Here is a 20,271-nt window from a genome sequence, read left to right as displayed (position 1 = left end):
GGAACCAGTATTAACACCAATAACATTGTCAGCCTCGAAATCCAACGCGAATAATTCTTGCTAACAGGTGCTACTTCGGGCTGAGTAGCAATTAAGAAGTAAAGTCCTCTACTGACGAACAAGGACCAAATTCTATAAGTCACTCTTCATCCCGTCCTACTATATGGTGCAGAGGCATGGACGATGACAACATCTGATGAGTCGACGTTACCAGTTTTCGAGAGAAAGGTTCTGCGAAAGATTTATGGTTCCTTGCAGCGGATACCGCAGTCGATGCTACAAAGAGCTGTACAAGATATACGACGACATTGACATAGTTCAGTGGCAACGCTGGCTAGGTTATGTCGTCCAAACAGTGGAAAGGAAGAACGAGTAACGACGCTGTTGTAAAACCAGGTGGAGAAACATGGCTACAGCTTGTCAATTGGCACCAAAAGGAAAAAAGAACGACTAACGACGCTGTTGTAAAATTGGATAAAACGTTTTTATTTTGTGTATCCAATAATTCGAAGAACCCTTATTATCCATAAGCTCTACAATGTCTCGAATAAAGTGTTCAAATCGGTATTATAGCTTACCAACAGATGACCTAACAAAATCAAGATAAAAGCCTCTTTATACCCTTTTATAAGAAACGCACCTGTGAAGGGCAGACAAACTTAACGTTCTTTTCTTGTTTGCGTTAAAAAGTTGTCACCTGTTTGAAAATTTCCTATCATACCTATTTACACCTGTCTAATTGCGCATATGATTTAAAAAAAATGAATGCATAAATTTGTAAATGTTAAATTTTTAAACTCTGACTTTTTCACGCTAATTTGCATAATACTACCTGAAACAGCGGTATAACGCCTCTAATACATGCACTAAACACAAATGACAATGGGAAGAGCAATGAGTGGAAAATAATTCATTCGCCGTTGAAAAGGTGAAAAATAATTAAAAACAAATTTGAGATAATAACAAAATTCACATGAGTGCGCGCTTTTAATTATGTAAGCAAAAAAATATATGATTACCACCGTGACATAAACAATAAACGCGACAACAACAACGCGACAAACGACAAACCGCAACGGCGAGCGTAAACGCAGGCGCAGGCGCAGTAGCGCACGAGATCCAGCAAAACGAGCAAAAAACCAAAACATGTAAATATTAAGTATCTATTCAAGATCACGCCAATAACAAAAACAACAAACTGTAAACATCATCACGGCAAATCAAAATATAAACAAAACTCCACGAGTGACCGAAGCATGCTGACTTCACACAACCTTATCTACACATGTATCTATGCATGTATGTGTGTGTGTAGCAGAAATGTGCAGATAAAAGTGTTTTATTAAAAAAATAAAATGCTTTTTAAACATACATACATACACGTGTGAGCGTTTGTGTACTTTATGATTATTGAAGGCAAGGCGACCTTTCGGCCAGACACCCAAACACAAAAACTCAGACACGAGCCATAATGCCTTTTTAAGTCGATTTGTGGCTTACTCAGCTAAAAGTCAAATATGGAACGAGTTTGCAATAATGATTATCGCATTGATTTATTGGCTGTTTCCTAGTTATTTCTCGCAAATAAAGCGTAAAATCAGTATTGCTTAAGGAATTAGCTAATCTATAGAAATTCTTAGACAAGTAAAGTCTCACTGTACATTATTGTACAAAATAAGATATTATATAGTAATACACTTGGCTAACAAAGTTAGCATTGATGTAGAGGAATCGAAACTCTGTGCTTTATATTGCTTGTCAAAAAAGTCTTGCGGTATTTTCGCTAGTTGGCGCTGAAAGCGCGTAGTTCTAGTATTATTCGTCGCATCGGGTCATGCTAGTATACCTTTTTGGAAAGCTAATTTCACGTGTTTGATTGATTGTCGTTTCTTTTAACTCGTTCGTGAGTTATAGCATCGCAAACATGGAGCAAAATAAAGAGAAAATACGGCATATTTTACAGTACTACTACGATAAAGGCAAAAATGCACCTCAAGCCGCCAATAAAATTTGTGCAGTTTATGGACCAGATACAGTTTCCATTTCCACCGCACAACGATGGTTTCAACGTTTTCGTTCTGGTGTAGAGGTGGTCGAAGATGCGCCACGCTCCGGAAGGCCTGTCGTCGAAAATTGCGATAAAATCGCTGAATTGGTCGAAAGAGACCGGCATAGTAGCAGCCGTAGCATCGGTCAAGAGCTGGGCATGAGTCATCAAAAATTCATTTCAATTTCAATAAAAAAAAAAAAAAATCAATTAAAAGTACCGTAAGACTTTTTTGACAACCCATTATGATATTATATACATATTAATAAGTACTGTATTGTGGAGGAATCGAAACTCTGTTCTTTATATTTAATTTTGATAGTCAGAAATTAGCACGGAGTTGACGAGATTTTTACGTGTTAAACCAATTTCCACAAACTACATAATTAATATACCATAATGATTACTTTAATTTAGTTTTTTATTATTTTGTTTTTTTTATTTTTTTTTTTTAATTTTTTTTTCCACAATCCACCGAATTACATCATTCTAATCATAATTTCAGCTTCGCTTGATTTTTTGCATATCATCACCGATTTTTTGTTGGATTTGAATACGATAATTATTTACACTCGCGTGTTGTTAATGTTTTTGTGAAATTAATTCCAGAACAGGATGTATTCGAAGTTAGTTTGACAGACAAATTGCTTTAAGTACTGTTGACTCGACGCAAGCATTATTACTAAGTAATAGTATTGACAGACCCAACAATAAATTACTCATTATGTCTGCTCTTCGAGTCAGAGAATGCTAAACTTCACTTTCAGTGCACACCAAATAATTCTATATGAAAGTTTATGATATAAGCGCTTAACAATGAGATCAGCTACATACTGATATCGATTAATCACGTTTCTGAGATTTTTGAGTAGTTTCGAACAAGATTTTGAAATGATTAATGTTTTTACTGGTACTACCAGCAAAACTTGGTATTTATTTCTAAGCGCTTCTTAAATTAACTTTTTTTGCTATTCCGTTACCTTATCGAAAGGTTTTTCGCATATACTTAAAGAGTTACTGGTCATTTTACAATGTTTGATAACCTCAACCTAGCCTCCAAAAAAGCCAAAAATTGTCAATAAATCAAATACTGAGGGTGTTTCGGTCTCTGAAAATTCAATGCAAGAGTGACACATTTTTCCATTGATTTCAGAAACTAGCCATAGAAATGACCGTATCGCTTGCTTTGACGTAAGATATCATCTGAGTTAGTATGATGAAATGTGCAAAAACAAAAAGAGTTTTCATTTTTTGTAAAAATGAATGTCAAAAATCCAATTTTCAGTTTTCTCGTCCAAGTTCTCAGTTGAAATTTTAACTAAAATATTATTTCTTTCACTTTAGATGATCCTGTAAGGAGTTATCCTGCCAACGCGGGCGCATCTTTTTTCCGAAGGGTCACCGAAATGGGGTCCCAATGGCCAAGTTTAAAATATTTTTTCCAAAATTTTCAGAATTTCTTTGTTAAGTTACAAAAAAAATTATAATTAAATATTTAACTTTTTATAAGAGAAAAAAAATTTGTTGAAAAAATACGGTTTCTCACCAGAGGAAATCGATCTAAACCCTTAATATTTTACTTTTTTTTCATACTAGAATGAGGCAATATACCCGCCGACCGAAATCTGAAAATTTATATTTCGCAAGATTTCAAGCTAGTTTATAACTAGTTACTTTCTTGCAGGGTATACATATGTACATACAAGTATAAGTATAGCAATATACAGAAACTGGCAGATGAAGCAAGGAAACAGATTTCGCAAAGCGTGATCAGCTAATTTAAATACTGTTCAATATCAAAAGTAAAAGTTGTAAAAGAGAATAAGAAAAGTGGAATATTTTGTGGATTTCCTCGAAATGCCATAATTGGACATAGAGTCACACATAGGTGTGTATTAAGGTGTAAATATACATTTGTGGATATATTAATTTATAGCTTGATTTTTTGTATTTTTTTGTATTTTGCGCAGCAGTGTTGCCAATTAATGTTAATATATTTATCTACATTTTAGTTTTGCGAGCACTCTTTTGCTGTTCGCTTTACAGGAGGGGTTCTATATTAATTAATGTGTTGATTATTTTTTGGAAAATATGTGCCTGTATTGAATTTGACGGAATTTACTACTGTGACAAAAAATAGTAAGACTTTTTAACTTAAATTTCGCCCGAAAACCCATTCGTGTTTGGTATTAAATTTTATGTGCGGAAAAATATTTCTGGTCCGAAACGTTGAGAATAGTGAAAACGCCCTTCAGTGATAATTGTTTGCCGCGAGAAAGTATTTTTGATTGGTGCAAATTATGCAAATAGAGTCTAGAACGTGTGGATGACAAACCACGTCCAGGACGGTCATCAACTGATGATCTCCACGTCAATAAAATTAAGGAATCGGTGCTTGAGAATCGACGATTAACAGTCAGAGATCTTACTAGCATCGTTAGAACATGGGAACGATCAGTGAAAACCATTTTGCAAGTACATTTGGGCCTAAGAAAAGTAAAAGCACGATTGATCGCAAAATTTTTTCGAAAACCAGTATTACGTTAACGTTTATGAAACAATGTTTTCCGATTACTTGATTGTCATGAAACGTATTATTATTGCCGATGAGTCTGGGATCAATGCTTACGAACCGGAAACAGACAATCAATCGACCGAATAGGTGAGCCAAAGCCGAAAAAACCACGGTAAAATAGGTAAAAAATCAAGGTTATGTTGACAGTTTTCTTCGATTAGTGATGTGTAATGCACTCCGAATTCCTTCCGACCGGCCAAACCGTCAACAAGGAATACAATTTGTGTGTCGTGCGTCGTTTGCGCGAAGCTATTCGTAAAAAGAAGACGAGAGACTATAATGCACCATCGAATACTGCAGTTTTTTCTCGTGATTTTTTCGCTAAATTTTCAAACCACATCGTGCCGCAACCACCGTATTCGCATGATTTGGCTTTGTGTGACCTTCGGATGTTCATCAAACTCAAACGACCGCTCCGGGGAAACCGTTTGAAGTCAACTGAAGAAGGCTATTTCGGAAATTGCCTTTAACAACTTTTTCGAGGATAGGAAAAGCCGTTGGCTCAAGTGTATTGGGGCCAGGGGGAATCACTTTGAGAGGGTCGACATAGATTTTGAGGAATAAATCAAGAATCTTAAAATTATGAACAAAGTCTTACAATTTTTTGCTCATAGGTTTGTATGTATTTAGTAGAAAATGTTATGTTGGGCGTCTACTTGTAATTTGTCAGTAACGTAAAGCTGTCGTGCTGTCGTGTCTTTTCCAATATTTGTTAATTAATTAACGCCATTATCTGAAAATTCGCTTTTCATTCATACCTTCAAACATGGGCTACATGCCTGCATGACGTGCATATGCCGTCAAATACTAGTATACATATGTACATACATAGGTATGTATGTATTTTTTGCACAGCTTAAATTATGCGCTATTGAGTGGAAAACAAAAGGCACGAATACGCCAAGCCGCTTTCGGTATATTTTCGTTCGTTTAAAATTTGTCTAAAAGCGTTAATTTGTTACTGCGGCGAGGGGTGTGATCCGCAAAGACCTCCACAAAACACAAAGCTGCAGTATTTCCTATAACAATGTGTTTGCACGGCTTGAGAAATTACACCCAGATGTACAAATTTCGGTATATTCAATACTCATATGTAAATAAGATACGTACATTCATTCATGTCAAAAATTATTGACTTTTATTATGATGTGTTAATTTATGTATGCCAAGTCTCAATATTTATTTAGCACTTAGCTATTCGCCTAATACTTACGACAAGTAAGTGCAATGCGTTAATGCTTTGGTTTGCTTGTATGTGTATTAATATACCCTATTTAATATATACGACAATAGTTATTACCAACTCGTATATGCATATATGTATATAAAATAAACAGTTTCGGCGGTAATTTTGGAAAAAAATTGATCACAAATTTGCCTCTAAATAATTGTTCTCAATTAACACTGTTATAGAAGTGGCTAATTTTCTGTCCATTCTATTATTTTATTCTTATTTTCGTTAGTTCAGGAATCATATTGTTCTCTGACTCTAACTGCGTAGTTTGAGTTATTGTTGGAAACTATAAATTAATTTTTTCTCAACATTATCTTGACAATTTCTGTCGAAATGCGTTGTTGGTATAAACATGCTTTTAATCATACACAAAGACCTACGGACCTTCCTATTAGCCAAAGTCAATTCGTTTAACCCATCGGTCATTTAGTATCACATCGCTGATTTTAACAGTTCATAAATATGTTGCGGTACTTAGAGAGTGCAGTTTTTAGCACTTAGATATGAAATATTAGCTGTTTTCGATTCGCCATTTTTCTGCTCGCTATTTTTGGACTCTGCTCTCTTGCCAAAAAATTTAAATGTGAAAACAGCAATAAAGTTATGGTTTTGAATTCGATACAAGAAAATTCATGTGTGCATACCTCATTAAAGTTTTCTTCAATGTTATCTATTACGAATAACTTAAATTATAGATAACAATATACATATTTTGATTTTAAGGGATTACATGGGTTTACGGGTTTCAAAAAACGATTTATTGCCTTATTAAAGTCCAAAATACCTCTAGAGTATTGTTCTAAATTTTCAAGTTGATCCGGGTAATAGTTTTGGAGATACACTCTTGAGAACTTGTGCGCTCGAGGCTAGCTAGGCTAGGTGCGCCGTCTTTAAACGCGTTTTTCTCGAAACCTTGTTTTTGAAGACGGTTGGCAAAATTTCTGGAGAACTACTCAACCGATCTTCATAAAATTTTACACAGCTCTTTGAGATTCAATTCTTAAAGACATGGACGAAGGGCTTTTTTTTCGATTACAACTATTTGAAAAAAATTTCCCAATATTTTCACTGAAATTCTAATTTTTTTGTAAAAATGTCTGCTAAAAGTCCAATATTCAGTTTTTTTTTCCTTTGTCCAAGTTCTAAGTTAAGGATTTAACTAAAATAGGTATTTTTTCAATTTAGATGATCCTGTAAGAAGTTATCCTGCCAATTCGAGCGCATTTTTTCAAAAAATACAAGTTCAAAATATTTTTTTTCTAAAAATTTCAGAATTTCTTAGTTAATATGTAAAATTTTTGTAAAATTCTAATAAAATATTTAATTTTTATATGGAAAAAAATTGTTGAAAAAGGATATTTTTTACTCGAGGAAACTCATGTAACCTCTTAGGTACTTAAATTTTGAAATTAATTATAATTTTTTAGAAAAGGCGAAACTACGGGGTTATTATGTATAAAGCATAAAGAAGACCTTCTCCACTAAAGAGGACATGTTATTGCAGGGGTGCACTCTAAGTCCTGCATATTTCTTTGAATAACTGGCATCATTTGTGCTATTCGCTACCATCCAGTGCTTGTTGAATCGATGACAGCTAAATGCTAGACGCTTGGTCGAGCAATTTCCAACAATTTGTAGAGTCCGCCTATAAATAATCCCACAAATTAGTTATAGAAGAGACGATTGATAGTCTTTATTCGTATTAGTAGCTTTTCTGTTAGAAGAAGCCAGTTCGTAACCACACTTAGCCAACAAAACTTATACAATTCACTATATACATTTATTTTTTCGTATGAGTACTCTAAAATCAATAAACTACGGAAATATTTAATAAAATTTATAGAGTTAATAGTAAATATTTATTTAAAAATAAATATCTATCAAATGTGAAAAACAAATTGCGCACACCCACCGATATTTTCATATTTCTTGGCCAAGTTCGATTAAACATTTCAATTATTTGTTCAATTATTTGTAAATACTTGTATATTTGCTTAGTAAGATAAAAGCGGAGAATATATTAACGTTTCACGCAGTCATTGCACCACACGTTTAACTAACGACATTGAGACTTCGTTTAAGAATAATGAAAACAAACAAAACTTCACTTTCGAAAGGTCGAAGCTTAAAATTCGCACTTAACCGTTAAACGCCGTGTTAGAGCACAATTGTCGTGACGCCGAAATGAACATAATAAAAATGCTGGAAACGCACACAAAATATTTGAATATGAATATCACAGTATCAGCCTTTTAATATCGATTAGCGTGAGAGAGTTTTTCTAGCGCTAGCACACAGCTTAAAATGGCATGTCCTGCTTTCTAAGAAGCAAACTGTAAACTTTGTAGGCAAGGTCCGTTTTTAGGTGACCTTTTTCACTTCCACAAGTATGTAAATATTTTATTGAATTTCTCTTTGACACGCAAATGCATTAAAATTGCCACCTACCGATGTGCCTGTATGTATGTTTGTATATGAATATATAATTGCGTTGACCCAACTGAAAGTCTCCATAATAAGCGTCGATATGCATTGAATGGTGGGAGTTGTAGTGCACTTGCACCCAGACTGTTGTTTGCGTGTATGTGTGCGCCATAGTGGACTTCAAAGGGTATTATGGTGTAATTAAATTTATTCCATCACAGGGTGCGGCCTCAAATGGAAAATGGCTGCATGGGATAACAACAGCGCGATGCTAGAAAATGTTGTGCGTTTTTTATGGCGGAAGTGTGAACGAGGTCACAGGGGAAAAGCGAAATTGAGTGGCATTAAAAAGCAATTTAATCATATTTTCCTTGAAATATCCACCAATTTTAAATAGGTGCATGTCTATGAATATTTGATGTGCACTAATTTCATAATTGACTAGTCAAATATTTTAACTGGAACAAAGTGTATAAAAGTTTTATTAAAATTAAAAAAAAAAATGATGACACTTAGCGGGTGCTTAATGCCTTACATCAGTTAATCGTGTGTCCTCATTTTTTTCCTCAATTATTTTTGAGGTTTTTAGTTTTGAACCAAGTTGTGTGAGGAGTTTATATAACCGCAAACTTGCTGAGAGAGGTTGAGTAGCTGATGGGTGCACTTAAGACAGTATGCGTTCGTCTAGGGGTTCTGAAACCTCTTACTTTTGGAAAACTAGACAATTCATCCTTCGCTGAAATATTATTTTTACTATTTAGTTTGTTTTTGGGTCAATATTTTTCTGTTCCTAACTAAAGTTATTTCCAGATTTATTCAGTTTGTTCCCAGTTAGATTGGTTCAATCATGAGCTGGGATTAAAATATTATCGTACCTTTTTTGTGACAACTGATAACTGACACATATTAGATCAAGCCTCTGAAAGAACATCTCACAGAATTTCTAGATAAATTCTACAAATATTTTTTAGAAGACAATTAATACCTAAATGCTCTCTTCGATTTTTCATGTAAATTATATTAAGAAAAAAATGTATTTTGCTAAGTTGGTAGGACTGTCCTTAGTTACCATGCCAAATATGAGCGGGATCTGTCAAACAGTTTGTTTACAGCAGCTGCTTAAGTCGGTGCACCTCAGTAGTGAGTTGTGATTTGTACAATGGATAAAAATATTAAACAAAGAATTTTTCTCAAATTTTGTATTTCTAACCAAATTTCGTAAGCGGAATCGTTGCGAATGTTGGAAAAAGCTTACGGTGATTCAGTTTTATCAAAAACACAAGCCTACGAGTGGTACAAAGCCTTCAAAGACGGTCGAGAGATCGTTGAAGACATGCCTCGTTCTGGACGACCTTCGACGTCTTCAACTGACGAAAATATTAAAAAAGTGCAGGATATAGTGCTTGAAAATCGTCAGGCAAGTGTTACAGAGATGGCACGAGAGCTCGACATCTCTCGCGAGTCCATTTGAATACTTTTGGTGGACATTTTGCTTATGAAACGAGTTCTTGCTCGACTCGTCCCGATAAATCTGACGTTTTTGAACTGAGAACCGTAAATAGGTTTTTTTGGACATGTTTGATCGTTCGAATTCCGATCCCACATTCATGGCTTGAGCTTTATAACTGCCGATGGGACTTGGGTTTATGAGTTTGACATAGAAAGAAGTCAACAATCATTGGAATGGAATACGCTTTCAGTTGATCAAAGAGATAAAACAAAATTTGCTGAAGGAACTGAAGGCCATTCCAAAAAGTGTTTATCGAGAGTGTTTCGAGGACTAGAAAAATCGTTGGCATAAGTATATTACAGCTGGTAGGGACTGCTTTGAAGGCGACAAAATAAATATTGACGAATAATTAAGTATTTTGGGTTTTATTTATTATTTCTGGGTACTTTTTGTCACAATACGAGTATATGTGTTTGATCAAGAAACTTTGATACTTATGTTTTGAGTTATTTTAAGTTCTTGAAAAATAATAATTGTTATTACTGGTTCAAATGGACTCAAAACGCTTCTGAGAAACAGTTGGATTCTTATATTTAAAAATTACCAAATTTTTATAAGCCAACATGGCTGTGGGCACTGTCCTATTTTGCTAGATCATGCGCCTAAAATAGTCCAAAATGCTTTAAAATACGCAAATAAATACGAAAATGTAAAACAAATTAAAAAACAAGACAACAACAATAATTAATATCAATGTGTTAGCGATTTGGCCAAATAAAGCAACAAAGTGACAAGTGTGAATGAACAACCGGAATGGTAAAAAAAATTGACAAAAACTTGAAAAAATTACTGTAAAAAACATGTGACTACTTGGCTGACGGCTTGAGCTCGCTTGCGACTCTACAGGAAGTGCACTATTTATTACTTTTTTAACACATGGTACGACGGCTTAGATAAGTTGTTGAACTTTGAGCACCAATTTGAATACACGCCGATGTCGCCATAATTTTCGGAAAGAAATTAATGTGTCAATTGTTATTTAAATATTGCCTTTATTTTCGTTTTATTGCGAGCATTATGATTGTGTGGCATAAATGGCAAAAGATTAGCAAAACAAAATGCAAACAAAGATATCACAATAGCGATAACAGTGGTGGTGTGGGCACCCGCCATTTGGGAACTGGGGATGACGACGGCGATGACGTTGCATGAGTTATGGCATTTATGACGCGAAAATTTATAGCGAAGCGCAAAACGTGACTCACATAACAAGCGAAATGAGCGCAGCTCAGCCGGAATGAATGGTATATTTGTGCAAAACAACAAATGCAACAACAATTGTGTCTTAATTTTAATTATTCAAGTGTGCGAACAATGTAAGAATTAAATAAATGTGAAAAATTAATAATTTAATTGAAGTGGAAATAAGTCCAAAGCGGGCGCACAAGTGTATGATTGCTTGGCAGCTGTGGCTGCGTATGCACAGTGGCGCAAATTCGCATTTTTCGTGTTGATTTCGAGTTGAGTCGAGTTGAGTAATGTGGCAGCAACCAATTGGAATTGCATTTTAACAAGAAAAAAAGAATAAAAAAAGAATAAACAAAGAAAAATTATTGAAAAATATATACAAAAGTATAATAATTACAATAACGTATAAGACGATTTTTATGCGTTCATTAGCCGACCGGCCACCAACTTGCGTAGCTTGCAAAATTTTAAGTGCGCGCTTTGTGTGCCATATGCTCGCTGGTGGCGTACACTTGTGAGCGGCGCATATGCGCATGTGCGTGTGTTTGATCAACAATTGAAACTGAAATAATGAAGTGGTTGCGAATGTTTCATCCAATTGCGGTAACGAATGCAATCAACTTTTTTTTGCTTAATTTTTCACTTTTGTTTGATTTCATTTATTTACTTATTTATTTTATTTGCGTTGAGTTGGTTTTGTTTCATTTTGATTTTCAGTTTAGTTTTAGCCATCATCAAAGTCAGCAAGCCAACCATTATTGCTGCTCTTTTGCTATTTTAGCCGAAGCGTGTTGCCATGATGACGAAACGACAATCCACAACAACAGAAGTTGCCAACTATGATATGTAACCAAGTTTGAATGCTTGAATGGTTAAATATCTGCGTCTAGCTGCACACTTACACATGTATATATGTATATATACAGTGCAAGTATATACACATGTATATATATAAATAAAAATAAATATGGTAGTAGGTGTATCTAACGATAGGCCTAAAAGTATTTACAAGTGCTTAGACGCACAGCTACACTTACATATACATTTATACATAGCCACACACACAGGTGTTTGTATTTGGAACCCTGCAAGCAGCACTTTGCACTTTTACACTTAGCCTGATTTATTGTATTTGTTTCACAATAGCAAAAAAGAACTCACTTTGTATAGCCATAACATAAGCCAAGACCAATTCAAGTGCTTTTCCCACTATGGTGGTGACTATGGCCGTGGAGTGGCAATGTTGGACAGTGCGTCATTGCTGGCAGAACTTTGTTTGTGTTACTTCTAGTTTACCAATGGAAATTGCATGTGCAAAACTTCATATGGTCAACATTGTAACAAATTGTACAAAAAACAAAAATTTAACCAATAAAGTTTATAATTTGCTTAAATAGTACTGAAACAAGTCTGCCGAATGAGTCTTGATTATTGGCTTCAGTTGCGATCCAAATAACAGTTTGTTGGGCTGACTAATGTTTCATACGACATGGTGTACTGGGTACATTAGTAAAAGCTTCTAGAAAAGAGTGAGTATCGGATTTCTGAATTGACTTGCAAATATTATTTGTTTGCAGTATACAAGGTTTGTCCGGAAAGTAATTGGACTGAGTCGATTTAAAAAAATTTATTGAACCAATCGTTACAATTCTTTAAAAGCTCTTTCTGCGTCGATGTAGCGCTGCCAGCGTGATTTCCGAGCATGAAAGGCGTCACGGAAGGTATTCTCCGGTATAGCCTTGAGAGCCGAGCTGCATGCGGCTTGGATCCCCTCTGTCGTTTCAAAATGCTTGCCTTTAATACTCAATTTCTCGGCATCATATTCAAAGATCCATGACTCGTCACTTATGATTACGTTATTTAAAAATTGGGGCTCACTTTCACACATGTTAAAATTTTCTTGGCATATTATCACTCGCCGCAATTTCTGATCGTCAGTGAGCACTTTTGGGACCAATTTCGCCCACACCTTGCACATATTTAAGTGCTCCACCACAATGTCATAAACCACAGATTTTGATAAATTTAACATCAGGACAATTAAACGAATACTTAGTCGACCGTCTAAGTTCAAAACTTTGCGCAAACGAGTCACATTGTCGGTGTTTGTCGAAGTCGCAGGTCTCCCAGCACGGTCGCCATTAGCGACCCCTTACCGGGTACGAAACACACAACTTTTTGCTAAAGCAACATCTGGGTAAGCCTGCTTGATCATATCAAACATCTCTGTCGCAGATTTACCGAGTTTCACACAGAATTTATTCGCGTACCTCTGCTCTAACGAACGCTGCATTTTCGGCTTGCACCACTCACGGAAACGTCGCAAAAAATGTTTGTCCTGACTCTCCAGCTGCTCGGAGACAGCTGACCATACGCTCGTTTGTTAGCTAGGAACGCCCTCTACCGAAACCAGTCGGTGCGCGCACGCTCCGAAGTACAGTCGCGGCGGAAGAAAATCAGTTCTATTACTTTCTGGGCAAACCCTGTATCTTGCACCATTACAGACAACAACAAACGATCAATCGGCCAGCAAAGGTGAGCCGAAGTCGATTATCAATGTATGTACTGCGAATTCCTTTCGATCTGTCAAACTATCAACAAGGAATAATTTTTGAGTATTATGCGCCGTTGCGCGAAGCTATTCAAGCTGACACCACGATAATGCACCGTCGCATACTCCACTGATTCTTCGTGAGTCTTTCAACCAATATCTTGCCGAAACCACCGTTTACTGAGCTCTAAATCAGGCAGTGTCACTTCTGGCCATTCAGCAAACTCAAGCAATCACTCCGGAGAAATCGTTTTGAGTCAATTTAAGATATTAAACGCGAATCGCTAAGCGCATTGAAGATAGTTTCAGAAACAATGTTTCGAGGATTGAAAAAAACATTGCCACAAGTGTATTGGGTCCAAGGGGGATTACTTTGAGGGGGACGTCATAAACTTGAAGAATAAATTGAGAATTTTAAAATGAATGACTAAGTCTTACTATTTTTGCTCATAAGACTCTTATTTTTTCATCATTTATTATTTTTGAAAATAAATCTTTAAAAATCAATAAAACAAAAAAATCATCATGTTAATGGTTTTTCGACGATCTATGCAAATCTTTGATGATTTTTTAATCTCGGTTTTTATGAAATGTTTCACCGATAATGATTAATTTTGTAAAAAACTATAAACATCATTATTTTTAGTAATAAATTAAAATCACAAAAGAGATTAATAGAATGTTTTTTATTCTGAGATTTTTATGAAGTTTCGTGCTAATTGTTTTGTTTGTCATTAATCATAATACCATAAAACTCAATATACATTCATCAGTACGTAATTTCTAAAAGTAAAACTTATACGGATTACGGTCTTGGCTTAAAAAAACTTTTCCTGAGGTTAAACTTTTTATTTCAAAACTACTTTTTTAATCAGAAAATAAATCGCAGAAAAAAATAGTTGTTTTCATAACCCACGGTGCGTTGTTCCGCAGGTCGAACATGTGTAGTAATAAACTAAAGCGTCAAAGTTCTGGCTTAAGACACGCTGAAACATAAAGATTGTTATTACTGCCTTCATTGTTGTTACACACACACATACGTTTACTATACATGCATTTATGGTAATTGTTTCAGTTAGTTGGCGCACTGCCATCATATTGCTATCACAACTGCCATCACCACCACCACCACCCACTGTAGCGCCACCACCACCACCACCGCTGAAAGCTTTAGGCGTGTGTGTGCATTCTTAGAAGCAATTCCAAAAGCTGGCAAGACGAATAGTGAAGGTTAAAGTGCAATACAAAGTTGTCCTTCCTCAGGCAGGGGGCGGCAGAGTTTTAATGCTGTTGTGGTGAGCGGAGGAAAACCAGTGAAAGGATTGAATGAGTGAAAAATCGATAGCGTAGAGTATGTAGTGCGACTCCAGGTTTAATGATAAATACGTATAAACAATTTTCCCAAATACATACATACATATGTATACATATTTACATTCATTTACATTCTTGGAAATTCGAAATACGCAAGAGAATTTCCGCAAAATTTTCCAAAATAAACATACATACTTCCTTACATACATACATACAAGTGTATATGAAAATGCATGTTTATACATTCATATATTCCAGAAACGGTGCGTATGCTTATACTCATATACTATGTATGTATATGTATATGCTACATATTTACATGCAAAGTTCCAATGTGCTTTTACATTCTCCAACAGAAGGTTTGCTGGTCGCCAAGTATTTTAAGTGCATTCATTTGTAATTGGTTGCCGCTCAACCAAACTTTTAATGTTCTGTTCTTTGGACGATTGTAATGTTGAGAGAAAACAGTTGGGATTCATTTAACAGTAGGGTTTTTTTTTTTTGATAGATATACTTATGTATGTATACATGAGATGCTATTTGTCATTTTTGTTGTAAATAAAAACGCAAATGTCTGTGTATGCCTTGGGTCCTTCACATCAATACATACATACACTTTTACTTACGTAACAGGATTGACTGAAGAAAAAAACTTGATTGATATGCACTGATTGATGCCAAAAAAGTTTGCAACAACAACTCAAAGTTGAGACGAATTCATTTCGAAAACAAACCATTCTTTTTGAATAGAGAAAAATGAGTCGGAGGTGCTTAAATACTTAGTAAAGGCCGCCGAATTCATCTATTGATCGATGAGCCAAAATGTATTGCATATTTTCTTTAACAATCCTTATATAACGGGTAATCCAAGTAGAGTTATTTTTTTCAATAGACTTTTTTTGACAGACTCACGTCTTGTCAAGCTGTTATGTTATTTTTTTTTTGGTATTGTTTGGTATTTCATCATGGAAAGACTTACGCTTGAACAACATTTACAAATCTTTCATCTTTATTATGAAAATTTACGTTCTGTTAAGAATGTGTTTCGTGCACTTCGTTCAACTTATGGTCCATATAAACGTCCTACAGGTACAGAGCGTACTATTTGCAACTCCATCACCTACCTTGAGACCCAGCATTCATTATTGGATAATATTTGACTGAACAGACCACGTCTAGCACGCAGTGAAGCCATAGCTAAGAGTGTACACGAAGACCGTGGAGAGTCCATTCGGGCCCATTTGCAGCAACTCGGACTGACGTATGGTACGACTTGGCGCATTTCACATAGAGATCTTTAATTGAAAGCGTACAAAATACAGCTTGTTGAAAAGTTCCAAGAAGATCCGACGTTTTAGAGCCAAATTTTGTTTAGCGATGAGGCCCATTCTGGCTGAATGAGTATATAAACAAGCAAAATTTCCACATTTGGGACGAAGAGCAACTAGAAGAGATTCAAGAGCCGCCATTTAATCCAGAAAAAACAACAGTTTGGTGTAGTTTGTGGGCCGGTGGAATCATCCGTCTATATTTCTACAAAAATGATGCAGGTGAGAACGTAACCGTCAATGGCTACCATTATCGCGCTATGATAATCAACTATTTGATGCCTAAAATTGAAGCTCGTGATCTCGATGAGATTTGGTTTCAACAAGACGGCGCCACTTCACACACATCACATCAATCAATGGATTTATTGAGATCACACTTTGGTGAGCAGTTAATTTCACGTTCGATTGACCACCAAGATCGTGTGATACTACACTGTTAGACTTTGTAAAGTCTAAAGTCTATGCGGACAATCCTGCTTCGATTCCGGCTTTGGAGCAAAATATCACGCGTGTCATTCGTCAGTTACCAGTCGATATGTTCGAACGAATCATCGAAAATTGAGTGCAACGGATAACCATCTGAGACGTAGTCGCAGCCAACATTTGAAAGATATAATCTTCAAAAATAAATGCCAAAGAATGTTCTTTCGAATGATAATAAACATTTGCCATTAAATTTGAAGTTTCTGTGATTTTTCTTTAAAAAAGGATGAACCTCGAAAGGGATCCCCCTTTAAAATTATCGAATTTTTGCCTTTAAAACCGTCGTGTTGGTAATTGGAAAATCTATTGGTTATACACTTTGGCCGATATTGACTTTTTGGGTATAAAGCTTAAGTGAATTTAAGCATTACGAGAATATTTGCCTAAATATTTAGAATATTGCATCAGAATATGCGAAGAGGTGATGCAAACGAATTTTATGCGTTTAGAAAGCAAAAAAAAAAACGGGTAGTTTTCAAGCTCAGGCGTTACAGATCAAGCGGCTGCCGTAAGCCTCATTACTAATGGTTGTGTGGTTGGTGGACAGAGAAAAATATTGAGACAAAAGTTCAGTTTGGTATCTTTTCAAGGCATTTAAAAAAGGTAAATCATTACTACGACAAACGCACAACATAATTTCTTGTTCAATATGTCGACAACACTTTTAACACGTAGAGGCGACCCTGATTAATAAATCCTATCGTCATAAGTAGTAAACAGAGAAGTGAGAGCTTTAATTGCTACACTAAAATTGAACAAACGAAAATAAGTTTTATATCAGAATGTAATAATAACAGTTTATATGCAATTCTTTGAATATTGACCGACGAAAATGTTTATCATTTATTGTTAATGATTTGTGTTTCCTTTCAAAGTGTATGGAAGTTCATATTAATTTCTACCTTATCGATTTGTATATAATAAAGGTGGTATATGCAGAGTTGTGTGTGTTACTTTGACGCACTTAAATTTTGACTCACCTTTTTTTCCTCAATCATCGGATTGCTGGATTGCTCGCCGAAGACCGTCGCTTCCAGCTGATAGTTGACAATTAATGCCTTATCCGTTGGATGTGGTTCGATTGTGCCGCCTTTCCATCGTCTGCGCGATAATAATCGATTAATAATATTGATTGTTATTATACGCTTGTTTTACTTGCATAAATTAATTAGAATATTATCTTCATTAAGTAATGGAAAAATTATATTTCACACAAATCATAAAAGAAAAATTAACAAATTTATCACAGCGCAAAATTCACGAAATTATCATAAAGAATTGATTATTAGCGTTTTATCAGGTATAGTATAATATTACTATTTAATTGAAATTGAAATTGTAGGTAGTCACGGATATTATTGCCTTAAACGTTGTACTACACTTTCATTTAAACATATTTTATATTATTTTTTTTACTAGATTATTTTCCCTGGGGTATGCTAAATAAAATTATCTGCACAACATACTATTATATAAAACAGAACCCATTTTGACCAAATCTGAGTGTTTTATTTCATTTTAACATCACGTTGTTGTTGTTTTTGTAGTTGTAGAATACTACCGAGTTGACACTCATTGACGGGATAAAAAATCTGAGTTCAATCGAGTTACTTAGACCGACTGTCATGGGAATGGAATTTTTAATACCACGTCACTCTTGTTGGAAGACCCTTTATATATTTATTTTTTTTTTTTATGACGACCATGGCAAACGCATACTTGTATTTTATTTTTATTTGTGTATATTGTATTAAAAATCATAGCATGCCTTTCTCCAACGGTTATTATTTCTTAAACTCATCAGTTTCAAATGAAATGCTTGACATTTGCGGAATACAAATACATACATACATACGCTATAGAGATAAGTTTACACATGAATATATGTATGTGTTAGGTATTTTGCGAATTTGCAAAATGTTATCTCCGTTTTTCAAAATATGAAATTTAAAATTAAAATAGAAAATATCACTTATACTCTCACACATAAGTAAAATAATATTAGGGTTGTACAAATTTCTTTAAAGCACAAATAAATTTATATATAAATGTCTGTTTTCATACTTAGTTAGAAAATACATATATTTTTTCACATTTCAAATGTGTAAAAAAAAAGGCCAATAACTATATTCATTCATATTTTTGTATTAGAGCTCAGGTTTGAGAGAATCGAGAGAGTTGGAAGTTCGTTTAACACTAATTTGGTTATACGCTTAAGAGCAGTGTTTGAAAAGTGGAATGATAAATGTAAATTTTCGACTACGAAAAATCATTATTTTTATTCATTCTGGTTGGTATGAAATCTTTGAGAACGTAGATTTTTCCTAAAGTATTTTAATCAGATCACAAGAACCGTTCCATGAATGTGACTAATTTGTTAGACTATACCACAAATTAAAGAATCTGTACAATATGTCTGACTTTGAAAAAAGCTTTGTCGTCCGAACAGAAGAGCCGAAAACAACGCTCCAACTTCGATGAAATATTTTCAACATTGCAGAATCCCATGAAAGGTTACAACTTTGCTCCAAACTCTATTAAAAAGTGCTTTACGGTCGGATAGAAAGAAGTGTCCACGTACTTGAAAGAAGTATCACTACATACTTGTATTAAATTAATAAGATACATATGTACATATGTACTATGTATGTATATAATCTTTTAAGAAAATGAAATGAAGAATTATTTAAAGTTTGGTTTTTTACACAGAATGCCATGTAGTCTCGAACACTCAAAATTGAAAAGGATGACCCTAACATACACACTTATACGATGTATGCCTTAATACATACACACATTTAAAATGTATATGTATAAATGATTTATGTGTTCATTTTTTGCGGCTTGGAGCAAATGTTTTTGCCATCTAAATATATTATGTTTTAGTGCCAAAATGATTCCACATTGTTGTTTAAACAAAAAAAAATGTGTTTCGCTTATTTCTGGGTTTATACATAGATTTTCATTATGGTGATTTTTGTTCAGAGTTTAGAAATATTTTTTTTCTGCTATACCGGGTATTAAAAAAATTTGTATATATTTTTGAAATTTCTTTATTTTTATGAAATTTTAAAATTTCTGTATTTTTATGAAAAAAAAACTTTATCAATCTCGCTTTCATTAATGCAAGCAGAAATGATTCAATTCGGCATTCGGTTAAGACGAAAATCCCTTATTTGACGCAACCACCGAGTTTCAACGGCATTTAAAGCAGTGGGTAAGGGAAAACTGCGTCAGCACGTTGGTGGGCCGAAGAGACGCCTCTGCGGACGACGCAGCAGAACGTGTTCGCGCTACATACATACTACATACATACTCGTATATTCGTAGGTATTTATGTGTACAAGATTTTCGCGTGTCGGTTGGTGCGCAGTCGGAAAACGCTGAGGAAATGGAAAATCGATAATGCTGACACACACTTTTCAGCCGCAATCAGGCGCTGGGAAAAAGTTGCACCTTTGCAGCTTTTTTCTCAAAATTTTATTTAATATTTTTTAACAGTTAGTCATAATTTAGCTTATCGCACATTACAGCTGAATGAAAATAACATAAATTTGTGCTTTTCAGCTGTGGACAACCGTTAGCATTTGCATTTGGGGCGTGTTTAGCTGTTG

At 34.8% G+C, this 20,271-nt stretch overlaps 1 protein-coding gene across 4 annotated transcripts in view; it reads right to left on the bottom strand.

Annotated features, from left to right (window-relative positions):
* The window catches only part of LOC126760497 (kinesin-associated protein 3), a 53,433-nt gene that overhangs the window by 32,487 nt on the left and 675 nt on the right, over positions 1–20,271 (bottom strand). For 3 of the 4 annotated variants that reach the window (XR_007667207.1, XM_050476159.1, XM_050476160.1), the window contains exon 2: positions 17,638–17,758. Coding sequence is in view for 3 of the 4 variants with exons in the window: in XM_050476159.1 (XP_050332116.1) it covers positions 17,638–17,758 (121 nt within the window). In the remaining variant the exon portion in view is untranslated. Of the gene's footprint in view, positions 1–7,768; positions 7,899–17,637; positions 17,759–20,271 lie in introns of those variants that run through there. The other variant, XM_050476161.1, reaches the window with a different exon arrangement.

Source organism: Bactrocera neohumeralis, chromosome 5 (genome assembly GCF_024586455.1).
Source record: "Bactrocera neohumeralis isolate Rockhampton chromosome 5, APGP_CSIRO_Bneo_wtdbg2-racon-allhic-juicebox.fasta_v2, whole genome shotgun sequence".
NCBI lineage: Eukaryota > Metazoa > Arthropoda > Insecta > Diptera > Tephritidae > Bactrocera > Bactrocera neohumeralis.
This window is presented reverse-complemented; position numbering and strand designations above follow the sequence as displayed.